The sequence below is a fragment of the Juglans microcarpa x Juglans regia genome, chromosome 7D (genome assembly GCF_004785595.1).
Source record: "Juglans microcarpa x Juglans regia isolate MS1-56 chromosome 7D, Jm3101_v1.0, whole genome shotgun sequence".
Taxonomy (NCBI): domain Eukaryota; kingdom Viridiplantae; phylum Streptophyta; class Magnoliopsida; order Fagales; family Juglandaceae; genus Juglans; species Juglans microcarpa x Juglans regia.
In genome coordinates, this window is record NC_054606.1 from 7,463,427 (window position 1) to 7,486,917 (window position 23,491).

A 23,491-nucleotide genomic window follows, 5' to 3' on the forward strand; every position below is an offset into this window, starting at 1 on the left:
CCATTAGCTCTGTACAATCCTTTAATATTCACAGGCGAAGATTTCAGTTGAGACAAGTTTTGGCAAGAAAATATGCCCAGATGATTTGGTTCTTTATATTTTGGTTCATTTGAGAACTAGGACTCAATCTCTTGTCGTGAACATTAATTCCAGTCAGCATTTTCTTCTGGGTTATTAAGTGAAATTAAGCATGAGTCTTGTAAGTCATTATTCATTGATTTTAAGGGATACCGTAGGTCTTCTATGCTGTTCATGTATTGAATTGTGCTAGATTTTGAGTAATGATACTAATCATCTTAATTCTTATTATCTTCTTATCATCATATAATGTGGTATTAAGTGATTAAAGACTATTTATTATATTTTATTTATAAACCAATTATCTAATGGCAGGTCATAAAATGATGAGTAGATATTTTCTTTTCAAAAGGAATAAAAATTAAAAAGGAATAAATAATGGTAGCTCAAAGCTGTTGCGTAAAGGCTACTCTCTATAGAAGTCTCTAACATTCAGCAACAGCAACTTGTTGAGAAATTGATGCATCGAAGCCATACTTTTGGGTTGCACGAAAAAGGCCCAAAAGGAAGCCTGCAGGCATAATGATATCTTTCTTTTTCCCATACATTTGACGCTGGCAGGGCAGGGCAGATGTCACATTAAGTATAAAAGATAAGAGAAAAAAGGAAAGGGGAACAGTACCTTTGATGGGGAGATACTAGGGAAGGCATGTGATGTAAACATATGCTGTCCCAGACATCATGTTTCAACATCCTACTAAAAGAGAATAAACATCGAAAAAAAAACTCTAAAAAGTAGGGGCTAGTGCATCACGGGGCTGGGATATTATTAAGTTTGCATGATTGGCTCATGCCAGCTCCAATTAGCAAGGCATCACATGCTTATTTTCAAGTACTCCTTTCCATTTGAAAGCCAGTTTCATTGCTGCTAAGAAGTTTCAAATATTGATTTTAAACTTGTTTAATTTAGCATGTTAAAAGTGTAGACATCTGCTCAATCATCTCCTAGACATGGTGCCCCCGGTGGTACTCAGCGTCCTTCATGCTTCACCCCCACATCAGCTCATCAATTTTGAGGTATGGATCTTTAAACATGTCACGCCCGTCCACATGGCCGATGTCTTGGATTTAAACCCAGAAGTACATAATCACCACTATTCTTACATGATTTTATTCCCGACATACAGTTCTCGTACATACACTTTGTCTCTCCAATTTGCGGATCAATAATTCACAGACAAACTAATTGCACTTCGCCGAGAAGAAAAAGGGAGACATTCAATAGACAATGCCGACGACGGAAAATACATGGAGGAGAGAGTTTAAGAATTGCATTTTATTATAAAATTTTTATACAACGATACTGCAAATCATGCTTATCAAGGTTTAAAAGAGTTGAGGCTCCATCAATTATTAAACAGAACAATGACACATAACCATTATTTTAACGGCAGCATAGCTATCTTCAGCTCATGCTGTCACCTATGTACTGCATAACATTATGGTCCTATCCTGCGTTTCATTTTGCATCCTAAGTTCCAAATGCATGGCCTTTACAATTTCAATATGACTGAAAATAAGCATCCAGTAACTCTTAGTTTTACTGGGTATGATGATAGGAAATATTCATACACATTTCTGTAAATATGTATTGTAGGCAGTTTTCCAATTAAGGAATCTGTAAGCTCTTTTCAGTTCATGATCTCGAGATTCTCCTTTCAAGGTAGTAGACGTGGAGATGCAGAGCTACTTGAACGGTCTGGCAATTCTGAAATGGAGACGACAGAGCCACCACAAATGGAGATTAAGCATTCTCAGCAAAAGTTAAAAGCAAATGTTGAAGTTGGGCACAGTGCCGACAAGTGATACAACCATCGGATAATCGTGGTGCACATATAGTGCATAAAGAAACTCATCATAGGTGGGCCCCACAAAACTCATTACATCATCTCAACTCACTATTATTCATAAAGAACTCAACTTATCTCAACTCAGTTCAACATCCAAACGGAGCCTAAATGTTAATGCTACTAACGGCAAGAAGTTTGAATTCCACCAGAACCTAATGCTTAAATAACTTAAGAAATAGAATAATGCTACATACAATTGTGGAGTGCGCAAGCGCCGTGCAATCGTTTTGAAAAGTGTAGGGTCCACTATTAAAAAATTATTATTATTTTCATGTGAGTCCCGTATTTATTTATTTTTTTTTCAAAATGATTCCACGATGCTTGCACACTCACGACTGCAACTATCATTTCTCTAAAAAAAAGATGCTAATGCTAAAGCTAACCTGGCAATTTCTTGTCAAGAAAGAACACTGTCAAATTTACAGTATACCTGCATGAGAATAGAACAGTTCACAACCACTAAAACAACAACAATTAGTCTCTTCAATAACATAACAGAATCCTTCTTTTGTTTACCAAGCAACAACAACGTCAACCGTATAATGCTTGCGAGAGGCTATAATCAGGAGGCTTTGAATAAGGGCAAGTAGCCAAGCAAACTGCTTAAGGTACCTGCAAGGATAAGCCCACAACAGTACAAAAAGTTAGGGCTAAATAAAACCAATAACTTATTTTCATAATGCCATACATCTGACAAAAATCTCATATGCCTGATGGAGTCAGCCCCTCTGCCACCACCTATACATGCAATTGATAAACAATAAAGACAATTGTCATGAACAGGCATAAGATGCAATTGAGAATGACTATGTACCTTATTGTGCCGTATTTTTTATATGTCAGTACAAATACTAACATAAAAATCACGTGTGACGAAAAAATCAAATCACCACAGCCATATATCACCCCCAGGGAACTGCACATTATTCAGATCATATGAGCATGCTAGTGATGGTTATATAATTACTGAAGTGTTGAGAGGGGAAAAAATAGCAAACTACTTTAAGTCTTACAGTTGATAAAAATCACTTCAAGTGCACTGTCTGGAGGGGGCAGCCTGGCAAGTTTTGAGCCCTGAAAGAGACAGTTGTACTTGATTGTAAAGAAATTGCTTTATTCACAAGTTAGAAATGAGAAAATACATTCTCCTATGACAGTTCCACAATAAGAATTCTGAGACTACACCACTGCCACAAATTATGGGAAGTTCCTTAGATTTACCTCACGGCAATGATAGTTTGGACCAGGAAGCTGAGTTGCATAGAATGTCATGATCCGGAGAATTTGACAAGCCTAAAAAATAACCAAAAGCAGAAAAAGCTAAAGCAGCTCCATAGATGCTTTAAAGGAGTTCGACGATTGACTCGGCTTGATAAACACTTAACATATCTGGGGGTTGAAACCATGAGAACACTAACAAGATATTACGCACGGATTGCAATGTTGCTACTGAATAATGTGATACCAGAATTGAGATCAGTGCTGATGCAAAGGAAAAATTGCACCAAGAACAAAAATCTTTCTTAATTTTCTTTCCAATTATAAACAACAAGAATAACTCATTCAAACAAAGCCAAATACAGCCTATAATTGTACCTCCAAGAGGAAGAGTAATCAAGGAAATCTCATGAAGATGTGCAACTTTAACTTCTAAAGCTTATGTTGTCAACAGAAGATAATATCACAACAATTATACTCCATACTTACTCCTAAATAAGCAAGAATCCTGCACCATAACAGAACGGTATAGATTCTTTTGCTCTGAAAAAAGAAAGGATGGAAAGTCCACTGCAAGACAATCAACATTGTATTAGACCCATAATAAATGGATAGCAGTTGATTAGCAAGAGTCAGCATTACAATATGCTTTTTCATATTTATTTGCAGTACATAGTTTATCTCTTAGAAGAAAAGAGAACGCAGCATTGCATTTGAATAATGAGAAGGAGGGAAAGGAGTAAAAAGAAGAAGCTGAATGGAATTCTAAATTATATACATAGAAAACAAATAACAAATTCCACTGTTTATATGGGCAACCCTAGTCGCACAAAATATGTTAAGAAGCATCTCTGATAATTTCAACTCTTAATCAATTTGAAAAACAAGAGATAAAACCAAAATAAATCAATTTCATATTAATGAAAAATTTATGTAGAAGCGTGGATGTTGGGAACTTACCAAGACAAAGGAACAAAAGATGAAGACAAATATAGTCTCACTCATATATGCTTTGTCCTCACCAAGTTCCTAAAATAACATAGAAAAAAAAAAGACGAAATATATGCTACTACAATCTTACATCGAGGTTTATGAAACCAAACTGAAATATGAAAAGTGGCACCCACTGGAATAAGAAGGAATCCAACATCCTGAAGTGTTGGTCCTGGCCGATGAAGGTAATGAACTCCATGAGCAGCCAATCCATGAATATACTGTTAATGGAAACCAACCTATTATATACGGATCTGCGTGATTCTTATTTTGACATCCAAACAGATGGTGTAAAGAAAGTTCCAAAAGAAAATTTCAAACGACAGAAAATGACGCGAAACATTTTGGGGAGAGAGAGTAGAGTAGAGCAGAGCAGAGCATTCTGTTATAAACTCCCAAATAAAACCATCAAGGTTAGCAAATATAAGAAACTCAAGTATATGTTGTCACCCGAGACTGAATTATTGTAGCTACAGTAAAAAAACCAAAAACTCTGTGCTAATACCATACATAGTAATGACGACCATAATTAAGCAATCTTCGTTTTATATCCAACTGTTTGGTTTCTTAACAAAATCACCAACCAACCAAAAGAGCAAATACCATGATCAAAAATATGATGTGCCTCCAACATTCGAGTGGAAACAGCAAACAGACATCCCCGCTACATATTCTAGTGGAATCGTATCTTCAATACGTGTTGAAGATGCGGAAGTGCAAAACATAGTAAATACAATAATATCATCAACGCCATACAATGGTAACATGAGAAAGGGAACCTGAAAAACGAGTCCAGCAAAAACAAACTTCCAATTTTCTGCAAGGAGAGAAACCTCTATTGACGCCTCGATGCATATTTTCCTCCATAGCTTCACATCAAACCAATTACGAATAAAAACGAGCACAAAAAATTCAATATAAAAACAGCGCAGAGAGAGAGAGAGAGAGAGAGAGAGAACCTTAGGAGCCTCACGAGCAAAGTAAACTGGCATTTCTGATTTCAAGGTTAGAGCTCGGCATCAAGCATCATTAAATTGGACAGTAAGGTACGAAACCACAGTACATGGGAAGATTACCGGAATCGTTTCAAATTCGAATTCTTATCGTTCTATCTCCGAAATCACTTCAAACTTCAATGGGAGTAGATACAGAATCGAATCTAATCCGCCAATGGATTTCAACTAATTCTCGGATTATAAAAGTCTCTATCGCACTCTCTTATACATGGAATAACCGAAGAATGGGGGAGGGCGGTGGAGGCAGTCGAGAATAAAGTCGTATATATACTATGTAAAATGATTTTAAATTTATTTGACTTTGATTAGTTTGAATTAAAAATAATAATATTTATTAAAAACTTTGTATAAAAATTATAAAATAATTTGCTTACAAGACACTTTATAATTTTTAATTTAAAATTACCGTTATAATTTTTAATTAAAAAATTCTATCTATTATCACACACTCAATAAAATACTTACATGATATAATTTAATTTAAAAGATAAATATTTTAAAATTTAAGATTTTTAAATCAAATATTATCATTTAAGTGATATGAATAACTCTATATTAAGTGACATTGGACAATCACAAGATTTTGAAAATGATTGATCAAAATTATGTACTTATAATTAAAGTCCATTGAAATCATTTTAAGTCACCAGATTTTTTCATTCACTAAAGAATCTCATTCGTCACTATTTTATATTCTCTCGTTTGTTTTTACAGATGAGAGAAGATGAAAATTGAATAAAATATTATTAAAATATATATTTTTAATATTATTTTTATTTTAAAATTTAAAAAAATTATAATGATTAAATGAGATGAGAATGATTGTAAAAACAAACAATTCCTATGTTGTTACATTCTCATTAATCATTACAAATGAGAATGGTTGTAATGATTAATCCTGAATTTTCTTTTAACTCATCCGAACTTATTAAATTGCACGGTAACGTGATAGAATCTAAGTCGTTTGATTAATAATAAAAAATAAAGATTTCACATCCTTCAAAGCTCTTAACAGAGCTAGGCACTGAAAAGGAAGCGAGCGGCCGATATACATGAAAGCTCTTAACAGAAAGATGCATGAACTGATTCAAAGGCAAGAACATGTGTAATCAGGGTTGTCCCAATTTTTTGGTACGAAATTATAGTACTTGTCGTCTCGACAACAATTATATCCTTAGAAATGAATATATAATGCTATTATACCACATTTACATATGCACAAGTTTGGAAGAAAAGTTGATAAGGTTGTCCATTCAAGTAGTCCCAAACATTCTGCATACAACAAACCTTACCCCAGATAAGTGGGGACACCTAGTTCCAATTCTCTTTTACAGTCTTGTGGCTTTCCTACTACGATTGTGGTTGCTTTTAACTAGAAGCAAAAAAGCCCCACATTTTCTTAACGGCACAGCCACGAAAAAGTGCAAGCACAGTTTCACCTCCTGCATGAACATTACTACACATTGCTGCTAACCTTCCAATTTCTCCATCAGAGAAAACTGCTCCACAACATAAGGCTTCAGATGGGGACCTTGGACAATGAACTTTTCTAATCCAGCGTGTGAAGAAATAAGTGTTTGGATTTATAATCCTCTAAACATACAATTAAAACTAGATATAAAGGTTCAAGAAAGCAAAATACCATTCACTCATAATATGCATACTTAAAATTGATGAAGATTGCTTCTCTCATAGTACAGTTGCTATTGCTTCTTTAGTCGTAAGTAACACAAAATACACAAGGGGTTCTGGGTACTTATCCTGCCACTATAGAGGGCGCGATGAACTTCAAGATCGTTTTCTATTCAGCTGAACATACCAATCACAAAGTGGCTTTGATCCACACAAGTACAAAACCCATAGCCCAACAAGCCAACAGAAAATATTGACATAAACCATCACTGTTACCTGCAAGATGATTCTGCACATGAATCTACACCCTCCCAACTGGAGAAAGGGGTGGATATGAGACATATCTTGCAGGAAGTTCTTCAGTTTGATTTGGAGCCTTTATTCTATCATTTTGCATTGATATTGTTTCTTCTAAAGTTTTTCCTTCCGAAGAGTCAGTTGGTTCTGAAAGCTCACATGGTTTCTTACTGTCTAAAACTGCTATACAAATGGAGAATGCTTGTAAATTTGAGAGGGAAGAATTGAACTCAACTGAATAGATCTCGTCCTTGAATGGGGCCAAACTGAAGAGGGGCTGGTTTAATTGAACTCCTTCCTGTGGACAATTAACCATTTTTTTATGAGTAATGGACAATTAAAAAAAATTAAAGGTGTCATTATTGGTAGTCACTAGTATAAAACAGTGGACCTCAGAATTGTCCAAGCAAGAGGCTAGTACCTGACAGAAAAGCTCAATTTTATCTCTTGTGGAACAAACTTTAGATGAACCCAATTTCTTATTGCTATGATTCTGGTTAGTAAGAATCTGAAGTTTGCAGCCCAAATCCCACCCTCCACAGTCGCATAATCCCCCAGATTTCCAGCGTTCAATCAGCGATGAAGGTCCTCCCTTACTTGGTATACTATGCACACCACTTGGAAGTATGACTGTAGCACTAAAAAGATCCTTAATACCGATGAAAGGCAGCTTCTTGGTGTGTTCCCCAGTGCTGGAATAACCTCCCATCCCAGGCAACCACTCTTTTGAACCTGTTACGGAACTTCTAGTGATGCAATTTGGAATTTTGACAACAACAGCTGCAAGCTCATCATTTGGCTGGAAGTCAGAAGTTTGTTGATCTTCTTGCTTTAGGTCCACAGAAAACAGAACAAATTCTCTCGTACTGAAATGATCCATACAAGGCTGTCCAATCAAATTGGAAAACTCGGAATCAGAAACCTTCATTTGCGCAATGACATTAGGAATGTAATTAGGACCTTTGCCTTTGCTTCTACCTCCTTGATTCATCCAACTCCCATTTTTCTTCTTGACTTCTCGAATGGTGAAGAATGTATAAATTGAGTTGTAGTCACCCCTTCTTGAGGTACTTAACTTCTTCATTGTGGCCGCAAGAATATCAGTGCCATTATCAACTGCAAATGTGATCAGAGGCTGGTCATTTTTAATCGCAACTCGCAGAAGAGCTTGAACTGTTGTTTCTAATTTTAATTTCCCAGAGTCCACAGTTGAAGAATCCAATCTTCCACCAGAATTTTTGCAAGCTCTATCCATTGATACTGATTCTCTCTGTAATGGTTCCACATGGTGATGGCAGCTGGCTGCCTTCGGCTTCAGTAATGGGTCAAGTATCCTTCTCAAAGGGCTGGACCTGGCTTTGCCTGTGGCATTGGGTTTATCATTGTTTGACACATCTGAGCAAGCATAAGCCACAGTTTTATCTGAAGTATATTTTGAGCCTGTATGCTGTGTATCTAGACCCTCTTTGGTGCTGGTACTTCCGCTCATCTTTCCCAAATCAATGCTAAGTCGGCGGAAAGGTGAAGAGTTTCTTACTTTTTCATCTGTAAATTTGTTTATGTTCAAGTCCGACCCCTTCGAAGGTTCATTTGTTTTGTTTGTTCGTATTACAGCCGATTTTTTCTCTCCAAAGTTTCTGGATCTGGACGGACTGATTCCTACTTTAGCTGAACGTGACATTGGGATGGATGTATTAGATGAAAAGTTGACACTCTCCACATCTATGGTGCCAGGCTGCTTTAAGTGAGTGTGTTCACTGTCAACTTCAAAAGGCAGCGGGCATGAGTGTGGGATGTCAGAATTAACCTCACGGCATATCTCATTAGATCTCTCAGAGAATCTCCTTTGACTTGCTTCTGCTGATCTTCGACCTAACAATGCTGTCAAATCGGCAAACCGGGTCATTCCGGAATGATGTTTTTGGGGGAGATCCCTTGGCAGAAGGAGAACAACAGTTTCACGTTTTGCAGAGACATCTTGATCAATATTGTTTGATTTTGGTTCTCGTACCTTCTCTGCTCTCTTCTTAATTTCACCATCCTGAATCTTTTTCTTTAACTTTGTACATGATGCCACCTCATAATTCAGGTTGTTTGGGATAAATCCACTATCTTGATTAATCTTTGGGTCTGGATCCTTTCTCTTGTACTCCTCCTGCTTGATTACTGTATTACAAAGAGGCTGATCTATGAACTTCCGCTGCCCACTCAAGATGTTACTCTCTGCAGATTTAAGATCTTGAAACTTTCCAGCACTTTCCCTTAAGGCTTGGACATCTTGAGAATGACCTTCTATTGGAGATTCCATCAGATGGCAATGCAATGAAGGATGTCGTGTCCTTGGACGAGCAGGAGAGCGGCTATGACCTCTGCTAGAATGAGCAGATGAACCATCCGTCGAAAATGATGATGATGTGCTGCTACTAGATTGTGAATACTGGCTGCTCTCATCTGCTACCTGTTTATGACCATGGTGCCATTTTTCAAGACGCCCCCAGTCAAGAACCCCAACATTTAAAACTTTCTCCTGGAGTTTCTCTCCTCTCTCCAGATAACTTGGCAAATTTGACATGTACTTCACAAGTTCATCTTCTTCGGTTGCCTTCCTACCATTCTGTTGTTTTTGGAGATTATCCGAAGATTTGGGTGGGATGTCCTTTGCATTCTCAGTAATTTCATGATGAAGATCAGCATACGATAGATTAGGCTTTTCAGGATTTACCCTTTCTCGCAGCTTTACACTTTGACTTGCTTGGGGCAGTAAGGGCTTCCCAGAAGTTTCTAGATGTTGTCGATCACCTGAATTGCTTTTAAGCTCTGAATGATATTCCATAGAACAGATGTCTTCTGGGGTTTCCACCAGCAATTGCAATTATCAGTTTCTTGCTGTGCAGAAATTTGCAACGAAGAATGTCCTAATATTTTTTTTGCAAATCTCAGACCGAATTCACATAGAAGCAGACCTCTCTGGAGATAAAAGGCAATTTTTTTACTATAACACAATCCTCCAAGCAAATGAAGGGAGGATGGAAAGATACCATGACAAAATGGGAAAAAAATCAACATCCATGGCTTTACATAATTACATGCATCTAAAGCACAATTTTGAAGATAAGAGAGGTTATGCTACGATGAAGGATTACCTACTTTTTACTGATCCTGAGAAAAGGTACTATGCCAACAAGGCAAGCAACCAAAGTCACAACTCCTTTAACAAGAAGCAAAAGTTTTCTTAGCAAATGGAAAGGCCACCAACCATAATTTACCTCATCCACCAAAGAGATACCGACTTCCAAACCACATTTTCATTATACAGTATTTACTACGACAACAAAAAGTCTCAATGAGGTACTCTTATTCAGGAAACACATTACAATAAGAAGTCAAAACGAGAGATTGAGAATTCTTCTAACACAATACTTGAGCAATATCCATAGCGTATAACTCATGCAGCATATTTCTGACCATATAGGTAATTAATATGAACCTGAGAGAACTCAAAAAATCAAAACATGTAATTTGTAAAAATTAAAAGCTTTTGGATTTTTTTTTTCATTGTCCCATAATCACAGAATCCTAACAAAAGAAGTAATAGAACTTCTGTCTAAAAAAAGTTGCAATATGCATGCCGATTTCTTATATGATTTTTTTTTTTATGACATATATGAATTCAATTACTATGCTTCTTTTTTCCAAAATCTGCATTATAATCAAAGCAAAGAGGCTGGAAAAATATTATATCTTCATTACTCTTTACAGGTCCAATATAATTTACTAGCTTTACCAAATTTTCTAATGAAATGTGTATAGGATTTTATCCAGCAGTGGGTTGATTTGGAGTTGAAGATATGGATCAGTCAGTTCATTGCAACTGTGATCACTTAGCTTTCTACTACCAATGGGAATTTAATTAATCATGAAGGAGAAAAATGAACTAGAAACAATTTTATCTATGTTCTATATACTTCTCTGACAGGCTGTTCCTCATTAATTGCACAAACCTTTCAGACGCTGCTTGTTAGATTACTGGGTTCAAATACGTGTATACATCTTACAAGTGTGTAACAGACCTTTTTACACCCCATTGGGGGAAGAAAATGAATATGGATTGCTAATACCCCCTCCCCACTCTACCACTTTTGCATTTGCCAAACCAAAATGCAAGGTCACTGAACAATTTTAGTGGTCACGGGTCTTCTAGTTGCTATCGGTATTTTCGTTTTGTTTGCATTCACGATGCATAAGAATGCGCGGTTGGTACCAGGTGACTCTTACGCACCAGCAAAGACGCTATCATCAGTCGCATCTAAATGATGAGACAAATTTTAACTCTCACGTAGAGAAAAAGAAGTTCGGAATGAACGATGACAATAGGCAGTATACGGACAATCATAAAACCGGATAAACATACGCTCAAAGCCAAAAAAGATTAAAAAGAAAAATCGGGTGGTCCATGAAAACCCACTTTCGAAGTCTTTAGGATAAGCCACAAGTAACGAAACAGACAACGATTCTCCAGCTATACGAAAACCAGAGCAAACTTAAATTTCAAAATCCTAAAGAGTAGGGTCTCGGTCGCGTCTCCAAAAGAAAGATAATAAAGAAGATAAGGCTTTTTATTTTCTTTTCCTGGAATACCAAAGAGTGCACAAATGTTTCAAATGTCAAAAGAATGAGATTCTCTCTCTCTCTCTCTCAAATTCAAGTTAAGAAAGCAAATCCAGAGCTAAAAAAAACAAAAATTATGATAAACATAGCATTTAAAAAAACAAGCAACAAATCCAAACCTAGAATAAACATAATACAAAGCCATGGCAAGCCAAATTTCCAAGCAAACAAAGTATTTCTGGGGATTTCTCACAAAAACTAAGACAGAGAGTCATACCAGAATCAGTACCGGAAATGCAGAGGCGAAAAACTGCCATTAATGGAAGTTCCAGCAGCTCAAGGACGAAGTAACGCCTGTCGGTGCATAGTTCGGCCGGTGCATAGTTCGGGAGTAAGAAAAGAGTCGCGAAGAGAAAAAAACAGAGAAATCAATCGCCTTGTAATCACAATGCTACCCTTTTTCTTCCCCAAACTCCAAAGCCGAAGAGAGTATCAGCCCACAGATCCTCAGACAGGGAGGGAGAAAGGGAGAGATAGAGAGAGAGACAGGGAGTCCTTCTGAATCTGCGATTTCTGGCTGGAGCTCGTTTGTATTTTGTGCGGTACATACTACATGCAGTCAAAGCAGAGTGAAGAGAGAGAGACTAATCGTTTTAATCAGACGGCTAAAAAGGAAGACCGGATATGACGCGGTCACATCAGAGAGGCGAGGGAGGGGATGTTCCTGGGCCCCACCTTTTGGGACTCTTATTTATTTGCTTTTTGTATCGATTTGTTTTTTATTTTGATTTAAATAGTGGTAGATGTAACTTTATCACGTATAATCGTGAAGTGGATAATTATTTTAAAAAATATGGGATTTATTATTAAAAATTTAATTTTTTTATATAAATTTTATATTTTATTTTTTTAATAATATCTTTTTTCTTAAATATATATATAAATAAAAGAAAAAAAAAAGAAACATAAACATATCCTGACAATTTCTCGATCGGTGGCTATAGAGACCCTATAAGTTTATCTTTTAAAAAAGTCAGATCAATCTTTTTAAATTGCACAAATTATTTTTTTTTAAAAAAAAGTTATATTTAAAATATATCAAACACCTCGTTGACATGGATGTTTACATTGTTAATTAATTTTTTTTACTTTTTAAATTAGTGTGAAAGACACTCTATAAATAATTAAGTCATTATTTGATTCAGAAACTATTTTAATTCATTTCATCTCATCTTATTTAATTATTATATTTTTTTAAAAAATTTTAAAATAAAATACAATAAATAATTAACTTTTTCAAATCTAAAAATAAAAATAATATTAAGATTTCATTTGAATAACGAAATGAAATGAGATATTTTAGATTAGTTGAATAAAATATTATTATAATATTATTTTTTAATATTATTATTATTTTAAAATTTAAAAAAGTTGAATTGTTTATTATATTTTGTATGAAAATTTGAAAAAATTGTAATGATAAGATGGGATGGGTTGAGAGTATTTTTGTATCCAAACAAGGTCTAAAAAATAATATTTTAATAATATTTTATTTAACTTTTATCTTATCTCAATTCATTATTTAAACTTCCCTTAAGAGTTTTGCTAGAAAGTAGAATAAGACCTATTATAACTTTAAAAAATAAAAAGACCAATAATTTGTTTTGCATAGTTAACGTGGAATGTTTACAAATCAGCAGTATGCTGGGTGTGTTAAAAAAATGTGTTAAATAGATTTTAATGATTAATAGTACAAAACTTGATTTGTAAAATAAATTTAAAATTTAATTTTTTTTCAAATCAAGTCATAGTGTATATATATTTGCTTTCAAAATTTGTTATGTTTTATAAACTGTTTATTACTAGACTTGTATCAGGCAAATATAGTGTTAATGCACTTATTTATAAATGAGAAATATTATATTCATAAAGATATTTTATAAAAGTAAATTTATAAAATGATATGATTTTATATTATATGTTAGTTCTTTTTTATGATAAAAATAATTTTATAATCCAACAGATCATATCAAATCATGTCTATTTATAAATTTATTTTGTGACATTTCTTTATAATTAAATATTTCTATTTATAAATGGCAAGATAAAAAAGTATATTCATATATTAAGGACAATGTCGTAATAGAGATTAAAGAAAAAAAAGAAGGTGATAGATAATGCCGTTTTTTTTTTTTTTTTTTGGGAGCAAATTGATAGATAATGCCGTTTGATGGTGAGTTTGGAACTATGATTATCGAATGTCTTTATCATCAGTGTTTATTATTGCTCAATCTCATCATACACCTTTTTTCTTGGATGGTACAAATACGATATAATTATTTAAAAAGAATAATTAAATATAATATTTATATAATAAAAAATTAATATTTTAATAATAAAATCTATTATTTTTTAAAAGAATTGTATAATATTTATATATTACATGATTATATGTAACATTACTCTTTTACTTTATAATTTCTCTCTCCCGAGTATCAAAATTAGAGGTAGTATTTGTTGCTTTGATTCTATGCCATTCTCTCACAATTTGCCATGTGGTCTCTTTGACGGTGGTAACCACTCAAATTCTCCAAAGTGATTTATTATTTATTATCTTTACTTACTGCACATCATATTTTTTATATTTTTTTTGTTTTATTCTTATTAAATTTATTAGATTCTTCTACTCACCATTCATATATCACACATTTGATAAGATTAAAAAATAAAAAAAATAATATAAAATATAGTATGTGGAGATGATAATTTTTCTTATAAAAATGGTGACACTCTTCTTTTGTTTTAAAAATAAACGTTTATTTCTTTAATTAATATTCAACCTCATAAATGATGGAGGATTAAGATCTTTAGAGTTTTTATTTAAATTTCACAATCTAAAAAGGGTGAGGGATGCACATATAAAGTATATATTGGAATTTATTGAATTCTTACTAATATCGCTTAAACTAAAAACATTTTATAAATACTGTAAAACTAATTTACTAATCCATCTCCTAATTCTCACTTTCTAAAGTCTAAACTTCAAAAATTATACAAAAACTCACAATCTAAATTAGAATAAAAATAGATGAGATTGTAATATATAATATTTTTCGATTCGACTTAATTTTGATTAAGTGCAGGTAATTAAAATGTAACATTTTTTTACCATTTAGAAGAAAAAATCCAATCAGATTACTTCCTCTAGATTCTATTCACAGTCATAAAATATGTAGTCATCGCATATTCTATTTAAAAAAAGTAAATAAATCTGAGATTCACATGAAACAATTATTTTTTTAATAGTAATCTTCACTTTTTAAAAAATGAAGTATGTAATCTTGAATGGGAGACTGCGTGTGTAATCCCATTAATGAATGAGGGTAAAATAGAAAGAAATATCATTTTAAAAATGATATTAATATAATTTAAAATTTTTTTTAAACATATGTGTATGAACTTGCAAGAATAATCTTTAAATAAAGACTGTATGTAGACTAACTCTCAATAATTTTTTACAAATTATATGATCTTTTTTCCAAAATAAATCCTTAAAACTATTTTACAGAAAAGAAACTGAAAAGATCCTTAAACTATTTAAAACAAAAAGAAAAAGAAGATGTGCTTTTGGGACCGCGCCTGAGATCAAAGTTGATACTTTTTGAGAAAAGAAGGAAAGGAAAGTAAAGTAATGGAAAGGAAAGGAATCAAATTAGATTCAAAGGATTTGAGGCATGGAATGGATAAAAAGGCCTTCAAAGTTCAAGCCCAAAGCATCATTATTATTACGATGCAGATCTACGATTTTGGTGATCCATCTCATCAGATCTCCACTTTACAATCGCATGATTGGATATAATCCTACGGCGATTCTCGTTCTTAAATCAAGCCTTAACTCTAGTAATAGTGAAAGACAACAATTAAAATAAGAAAAAAGTTATCTGTAAGCTTGTTTATTGGTACACTTATATTTCATATGTAGAATTCTAGAACATCAGCTAGCATAAAAGAAGTATTATTATTTTGACTTTGTTTTTTTTTTTAATTATATTGATGAGTAGTGCTAGGCTACCGCAACCGTTAGGCGTGCCGACTAGCACAAATTTATTTTTTTATATTTTTTTCAATTTTTGTATTCATATTTTTTATTATTTAAAAATAATAATAAATTAATAATTACTTCTTTAACTATTAAGTAAAAAAAATTAAAATATAAGATGTGTCAAAATTAAATGTCAAAGTAGCATTCTCCTTATACTGATCAGTTCTATATAAGTGAGTGTTTGAATTTGCGGTAAGAAAGAAAACTTTTCATAGAATTGTACTTCTAATTGTAGAGTTTTATTATAAAATTTTACAATTAATTTGTTTTAATATTTGATAATATATATTTAAAACGGTTTTAGACTTCGTTTGGAAGCTCAACTCTCCTCAATTCATCTCAATTCATCATTACAACTTTTTTAATTCTCAATACAAAATATAATAAATAATTCAGCTTTTTCAAATTCTAAAATAATAATAATATTAAAAAATAATATTTTAATAATATTTTATTATTTCAATTCAATTCAACATCCAAACACACCCTTAAAGTTAGTTAGGACACTTTTTTGACCAAACATATCATTTTTGTTCTTTAAAAATATTTTTAAGTTGTTAAAATCAGGTTTTAAACTTCTAAACTCCTTGTCACCTTGTCGTGGATTTATTGGTTTGATTATTCTATAATAAATTGGAAAAAGAAATTGGAGATTAACAATACATGAACAGTAATAATTCAATTTTTGTTGCACATATCACCGTTTATTCACGGAAATTGAAAAATGAAACAAACGGTGTCTAACTTCAACTTCATTTGTCCTTCCTCGTCAACTACTTTGTCCATGCATGCAAGTCATTAATTGTTAAGATCATAAAGATTGAGAAAACATCATTTATGTCACATTTAAAGCAAATTTATTAAGACCGAAAAGTTTGATGATCCAAAAACAACACCTTTTCCTTTACTTTAAAGAAGGAAGTTTCATGTTTCCATCTTTGTGGTAGATAAAATGTCTTTGTATGCTTGGGCCGGATATTCCGATATTACCAGTTAATGGATTGGATTCCACGTGTGTAAACTTTCCAGCAAAAAGATTGAAGTAATGCTATTATAGTTAGTCGTAAAGTACGTAAACGCCATATAATTATTTAAAAAAAAAAATTTATTATTTTTTTTATATAAATTTCGTATTTATTCATATTTTCAAATAGAGTCCGTGACACTTGCACATTTCTTGCAAAAAGATTGAGTTGGGGATCTCAATTATACCCTTACTCATAGTTTGCAAAATAAGTGATAAAATAAGACTATTTTAATTCCTATTTTAGTTTTTGAAACATCCGACTAACAGCGACTGTCCACTCTAAAACATTACATAAACAAAAAAATAAAATGATAGATGTACAATTATTTTAACAATATTTCATATAATTGTGTTTTATACAAGGGATTTTTTAAATAAAATAACTTTTGAAAATAACATCATTTTATTTAAAAAGTAATGTTATAGTTCTATAGTATGCAAGTTTCGCGTATTCTCTATTGAAAAAAAGTAATGTTTATTATTAAAAAAATAATTTGTTTTATATAAGTACTATCTAGATTTACCGATTTTTTTAAAGGATGTGTTCGAAATTTGTATATTTTAAAACTATAAATATTATTTATTTTATATAAATAATCTCATTTTAAAATATGATATATATAAAATATTGTAAAAATCATATATTCTTACTAAATTAATGTTAGACAGCAACATACTGCTTGCATTGGCATGTGGTGCGCATAAGTGGTAAATTGACTGGGTATTTCTTTCAACAACCTCGTGATTGTTATCACCTAAGTAATCATCATTAAACTATGATTAAACGAAGAAATCAAGAAACTGTCATGGTTGTTTCCACTTGCTTCTGCGATAGAACTGAATAAAAGGAGGCTTAAAAATTAGAATAAACAATGGGATTATGAGAAATATTTTAAATACAAATCGGTTATACAAAAATAAATTCAGATGTAGTTTGATGTGATACGTTATTTTATAAAATTATTTTTATTATAAATTAAGTAGATTTAACAGATCTCATGAAATTATATCAATTTATAAATTTATTTTTATATAATCTTTTTGTATATATAAAAGTTCTCATTATTTATTGTTTTCTCCAATAATATATTCATATGGCCGGTTGTCCTTTTCTCTAATAATGTAATGTCTAATTCAATGCAGATTTCAAATTTTGAGTCATTAGTTAAAAGTAAAAAAAGTTATATATTAGTCAAAATTTGAATATTAAGAGCAGAATATATAGACCGGAGTCTGGGCCCTCTCAACACTAGAAAACAAGAAGTCGCATGCATGATGCATTTCATGGGCAGTGCATGGGAAGCTTCTTACAAAGGAAAATAATCAAAATGCAAAACTACAATGCTCGATGGAATAAAAAGGAATATATACATGCATACGGAGACATACACATGTGTACTTTTGGATACTACTAATTTTTATATAAAAAATTTTATGTGTAGTTATTTTTACATACTCTTTATGTATTTTATTAATGTGATAGATTGCATCATTTTTTTAATATAAAATAATTATTTTAATCAATCACATTAATAAAATATATAAAAAAAATATAAAAATGATTGTACGTATAAAAAAAAAAAAAAAAGTCTGTTCTAACACTATTTTAAGTACAGTGCTGCATATAACATGGTGTGTTACTTTTGAGGGAAAATAAATAAAAGTGTACTATTTCGATTCACATGTTTCACTAGCTTCCAAAACTACAAAATTAGGTAACACACATTTGTGATGAAGATTGAAGAATGATTGTGATGGGCCGGCAATAATGGGTTTTGAATTTGGACGTATGGTCACATGGGGTCAGCTAAAATCAAAATGTGTCATCAATTCCAACTTGAAAATCTTGCCGAAATTGAAATGTTGCAGATTTGTACGGTTTCCCTTACCAAGTTATTTATTTATTTGTTTGTTTTTGTTTTTAATGCCGTGATAAATATCAAATAATTTTGTCCCACTTTTTTAAAAATATAATATAAATAATTAAATCTATCTCTTTTCATCGGTTTAAACTTAAATTTTTAAGATAATTGATGATTATTTCATATGATTTAAAAGAACAGAAGTCTTGAGTTCGAATATTGATTCTATACTCTACCACATGAGGGTGTTAAGAATATAATACACGTAATTAAATTGAGTAATGCTACATGTAGTTGTAGAATACGCAGATATTATACAATCAATTTGAAAAAGAGTAGTGTTCATTATTAAAAAAATAAAATTTTTTTCATGTGAATCTAATATTTATTTATTTATTTTTTCAAAATGATTGTACGACACTTACGCACTCACGATTGCAACTATCATTTCAGAATTAAAATTACTTCTTCTTATCTTAAATTTTTTAGATAAGCACTGATGATTTCACATTTCTAAATATTATTATACCTAATTTGCCCAATAATCTTTTCAAAATTGTCTCGATGGCCTTTTAGAATTTTCTGATTTACATGGATTAGGGTGTTTGTAAATTGTACATACTGATCATAAAGACTTAATCGAGATAATTAAATCCCAATTACTCATAAAAATATATAAAAACAAAACTGATTTTGTATTTAACCATAAGATCTGTCTAACAATTATTTAAGCTTAATTGATATCTTAAATATCAGGGCTGACAATGATATCCATCATAGCTGAAATGGTCATCCTGGCCTTCTTTGATTTGCAGTGGTCACCGACACTGTCCCCATCTGTCTCACAAATTGAAGAACAATAATCTGTAGCAGAAAAGAAGGTTAATCGGAGGGGACAGACTACGTACGTACCCGAATGCAGATCAGAAGAAAATATCATCTGTTCTGTGTGCGCGACAGATACAATGGGCATTCGCTTTCATGAACAATCACCAACAAATAATTTTAGCGTCTCCCGGAGGTCATGTGAAGCACAAAGCCATTTGGGTTCACTATACTACTTCGTTTGGGAAATTTGGTGATGGGTTAATGTCATGGGCTTGATTTTTGGGATGATGCAAAAGGCATGAGGCCTTCTTTTTTAAAATAATATAAGAGAGAAATTGATTTATACAAGACATAATCCCTTTATAAAATAATGAACTCCACATTAAAAAAAAAATCTTATTCTTTTTTAGTAAAACTTATTTTTTAATAAAAAATCTGCACGACTTATTTATTTAGAACTTATATATAGTATTACTCAACTAAATTGGCCAGTTTGGTATAATTTCCATCCCTCGTGATCATCATAAACCCTTTAAGCATTAGTTTCATTTTATGATTTTAAAATCTCTTCATTTCAACTAGTTTTCATATGAAAGAATTACTGAAATTTTGTATTTCTTTCTTAAACTAAGGAGTCGTGTGGATTAAAAAACACCCTCAACCTATCTCATTTTATCTCATTATACAATTTTTCTAAATTTTTATATAAAATATAATAAAAAATTTAACATTTTCAAATTTTAAAATAATAATAATATTAAAAAATAATATTCTAATAATCCAGATTTAATATCAAGAAGGAAAATATCTATATATATATAATATAGGAAAAAAACAAAATTACCTCTTGATTCATCTAGCTTGTACTCGATCATATATAGTAAGAGAAATATCAACAGTTAATATGAGAAGATTCTTTGATCTCGACGTAAAACGATTTTTTATCCACTTTCTGAAACAGAGATCGATCGGCATAAATGAATTACTCAACCAAAAACACAAAACTTTGAATACTTCAGAACACATTGTTCTCAAAGTAACATATATTAGAAACAATTATGTTGAGGATTCATCGATTATAACAGGTAATCGACAACTATTTGAACTGTTCAAAAATCACGTTCCGGCACTTCTGCCATGAGATCATATACTATGTATAGCCAAAAAATAAATTTTGCTTTCCAAAACTTACGAGCAATTGCTTAATTTCCTGTTATAAATTGAGTTCAAAACCCCAGAACTTGTTCCCCTCAAGGCCATGCACGACACCGGATCGAACCTCTGGTAAAGTGTCTCTCTTCCACTCTCCTCCCATGCAAAACCTCACGTTCTTTGGTTCCTTTGTTGATATCAGGACATCAGAATGATATTTTTTTTTCCCTCTTAATTTCAGAAATGTCGATGATTTCAAGCAGTTTCCGTCACGGATGCACCAACATCATGGACCCATTCTCTGTCACTGTTAGTGTCTTTAAACATGCATGCATATCCTAAATGATATTCATAGATTTCTCTGGTTTCTTACGTTCCCAGTATATACTAATTGTGATTAACTTTCAGATGTATTGGCAAGAAACAACTCTTGTCCTCGACGCACGTGTCGCTGGTTACAACAACGAAGAGGTGAGGGTGCAGTTCAGAGACAAAAGGGTTTTGTTCATCATCGCGGAAAGTCCAAGTTGTGGAAGCTGGTTCATGAAGAGGATCCAACTGCCGGAGGATGTCAATGTGGAGCAAACCAAGACGGTGGTTGCTGACGGCATGCTCAAGATAATCATACCCAAAGGGAATGTGAATCAGCCCCAGATCAGATTGATCAGAAATAACTCTGCAATAATAGCCAGCGTCTCAGGACGACGCCGTGGCTGCTTTTTCTGGTAGAATATATATATTTCTTTGACTTCAGGAGTCATTTATATAATATATGCATGTGTCGAGGTTCGAAGGATTTCTCTTAGATCTATGGTTGGGCTATGTTATCGCTACTTTAAATATAAGCTTATTATAATTAATGAAAATACAGACAATGCTTAAATATTACTGCAGAAGCGTTTCTGCTGTATTTGGATTTACAAGTCAATGTGTATATCTCTTCCTTAGTTAGAAAATGGTTATTATCAAGGAAAACTATATATACTCTTCGTGTGTGTGTGTGTGTGTATATATATATATATGCAGACTAGCTATGTTTTGGTAAAATTGGGTGTATGCCTGCATTCTCAGTACGTAACATGCACGGAGAGATTGCTCTTTTCGAACACAAAGACACGAGAGTAGAAAATCAAAATAGAACATGCATGTCGAGAGAGAAAGTACTACTGTGTGCGTGTCAAGTCAATAATGCCGTGACCAAAAGACCAAAATCTTACCAGCCAATGAATTGAATTAAGAAAATGCATGCATATATTTTGTAAAAAATGACGTTGTTCGATCGATTCCATTGGGTTCGTCGGCTCTGGATATTGTAATCCCCATAGATCGATATACGTAGACTCGTTTCAAAAAATTTCAGAACAATTGTTCGATTCAGTGTAGACTCGGGCTTCCATCTCTGAATTATGTACATAATTCAGCATTCTTAAACAAAAATCGCCGAAAATATTAAGGATTAATTCCGGCAAATTTTTTACGACAATTTTAAAATCACTGAAAAATTCCTGTTTTCTTGTAATGTGTGGTCAGATACCATATTGCTTTATTAATCAGCATTCTCTTCATTCTGAACTTCTTTTATCCACGTAATATTTTATCTTATGCACAACTGAATGTTTGTTACCATCTTACATCTAACATATATGCGATCGAAGAGGCTAAAATTCAGTCGTAGAAGAAATCATTGAAAAATAATCAAAAGATTGAAACGAGTATACAAACGTAAACTTGCATGATCAACTTTTCCACACCAATCAAATAAGGCACCAAATAGTACTTTCACACTCAAATACTTTCACGCTCGAAGCATAGGAAAAAAAAAGAAAACAAAAACAAAAACAAAAACACGAAATTGCAAATCAACAGAACAAGCAAAAAGACTCCATTCTCCATCGAAGATGCAGAGGATGGTAATTAGTCAGAAATCTCAACATCCCTGACATCAGGCTTCTTCACTTCTTCTTTAGGAATCGTTACGGTGAGAACTCCATTCTCCATTGCGGCTTTAATCTGATTCATCTTTGCATTCTTCGGCATCCTGAGACTCCTCAAAAACTTGCCACTGCTGCGCTCCAGCCTATGCCATGCGTCGTTCTTGTCTTCATTCTCCGAATTCCTCTCTCCGCTTATCTGAAGCACTCTTCCGTCTTCAACTTCAACCTTCACTTCCTCTTTCTTCAGCCCCGGAAGATCCGCTTTGAGTAAGTGGGCTTCTGGTGTCTCCTTCCAGTCGATTCGGACGTTGGCAAAAGCTGACGTTTCCGAACAACACGCCGGAAAACGGACAGAAGTTAGTGAAGAACGAAGAGAAAAGTCTCCGTAAGAGTCCCAAAATTTGAGGGTGAAAGGATCGAAGATATTGCTTCGTCGGCCCCCAATTATAAATACTCGAATCGGCGACATACTTGTGGTATTACTCGTCTTATTTATGGATTTGGTGTAGGCCGTTTCAATTAGAGCAGAACAGCTTTAGGATTCCCACAACTTAAAAAAAGTAAAGGCTTTCCCAGTTCTTCAATGATACGAAGGCTTCGACGACAGGCTGGGTATTTATAAAGAGTCTGGTGGGCGTTCTAGTCCTTTCGAGAACATTAGTGGTGGCTTTCGCGGTTTGACCAACGTACTTTTTCTGGGCATTCGTGGGTACATCCTAAGCTGAAGTTTGTGGGGCCCACAAACCGTATTGAGTTGAAAACATTCTTTTTAAAAGAAAGGCAGATCTTGCTGATGTGTTTTCTCTTTGGAAGGTCCACGAAGATGCTGGAAAGTCTTGCGACAAAAAACTAGACCACGGCCAGAGCACATAGAAGTCGTTAATAGAGAGAACG

General features: G+C 33.0%; 4 protein-coding genes across 7 annotated transcripts; 1 reads left to right on the plus strand and 3 right to left on the minus strand.

The window, feature by feature from the left end:
- Positions 1-1,394: 1,394 nt before the first annotated feature.
- LOC121239093 (phosphatidylinositol:ceramide inositolphosphotransferase 3) lies at positions 1,395-5,412 on the minus strand. The gene is given in 12 exon segments (XM_041136225.1): positions 1,395-1,786; positions 2,312-2,358; positions 2,445-2,540; positions 2,743-2,839; positions 2,842-2,844; positions 2,942-3,002; positions 3,150-3,221; positions 3,636-3,716; positions 4,107-4,175; positions 4,274-4,360; positions 4,919-5,008; positions 5,099-5,412. Coding segments are annotated over 12 exon segments (786 nt in total). The 5' UTR covers positions 5,132-5,412; the 3' UTR covers positions 1,395-1,736.
- Positions 5,413-6,799: 1,387 nt separating this feature from the next.
- LOC121239094 lies at positions 6,800-12,313 on the minus strand. Of its 4 annotated transcripts, none has more exons than XM_041136227.1 (3): positions 11,970-12,313; positions 7,506-9,931; positions 6,800-7,382 (listed from the first exon to the last, which is right to left on the minus strand). In XM_041136227.1, the coding sequence occupies exons 1-3, from the start codon at positions 12,007-12,009 to the stop codon at positions 7,089-7,091; spliced, it is 2,760 nt and encodes a 919-aa protein (XP_040992161.1). In that variant the 5' UTR covers positions 12,010-12,313; the 3' UTR covers positions 6,800-7,088. The 4 variants fall into 4 exon arrangements, with proteins under 4 accessions (XP_040992161.1, XP_040992162.1, XP_040992164.1 ...); XM_041136228.1 differs by having other exon boundaries at positions 7,506-10,051; positions 11,970-12,108; XM_041136230.1 differs by having other exon boundaries at positions 7,506-9,972; positions 11,970-12,103.
- Positions 12,314-20,906: 8,593 nt separating this feature from the next.
- On the plus strand, positions 20,907-21,392 carry LOC121239521 (17.4 kDa class I heat shock protein-like). Its single transcript, XM_041136780.1, has 2 exons — positions 20,907-20,972; positions 21,072-21,392. Exons 1-2 carry the CDS (start codon positions 20,907-20,909, stop codon positions 21,390-21,392), a joined length of 387 nt encoding a protein of 128 aa, XP_040992714.1.
- Positions 21,393-22,344: 952 nt separating this feature from the next.
- Positions 22,345-23,197, minus strand: LOC121239095 (18.1 kDa class I heat shock protein-like). Its single transcript, XM_041136231.1, has one exon. It carries the CDS (start codon positions 23,064-23,066, stop codon positions 22,578-22,580), a length of 489 nt encoding a protein of 162 aa, XP_040992165.1. The 5' UTR covers positions 23,067-23,197; the 3' UTR covers positions 22,345-22,577.
- Positions 23,198-23,491: the final 294 nt, after the last annotated feature.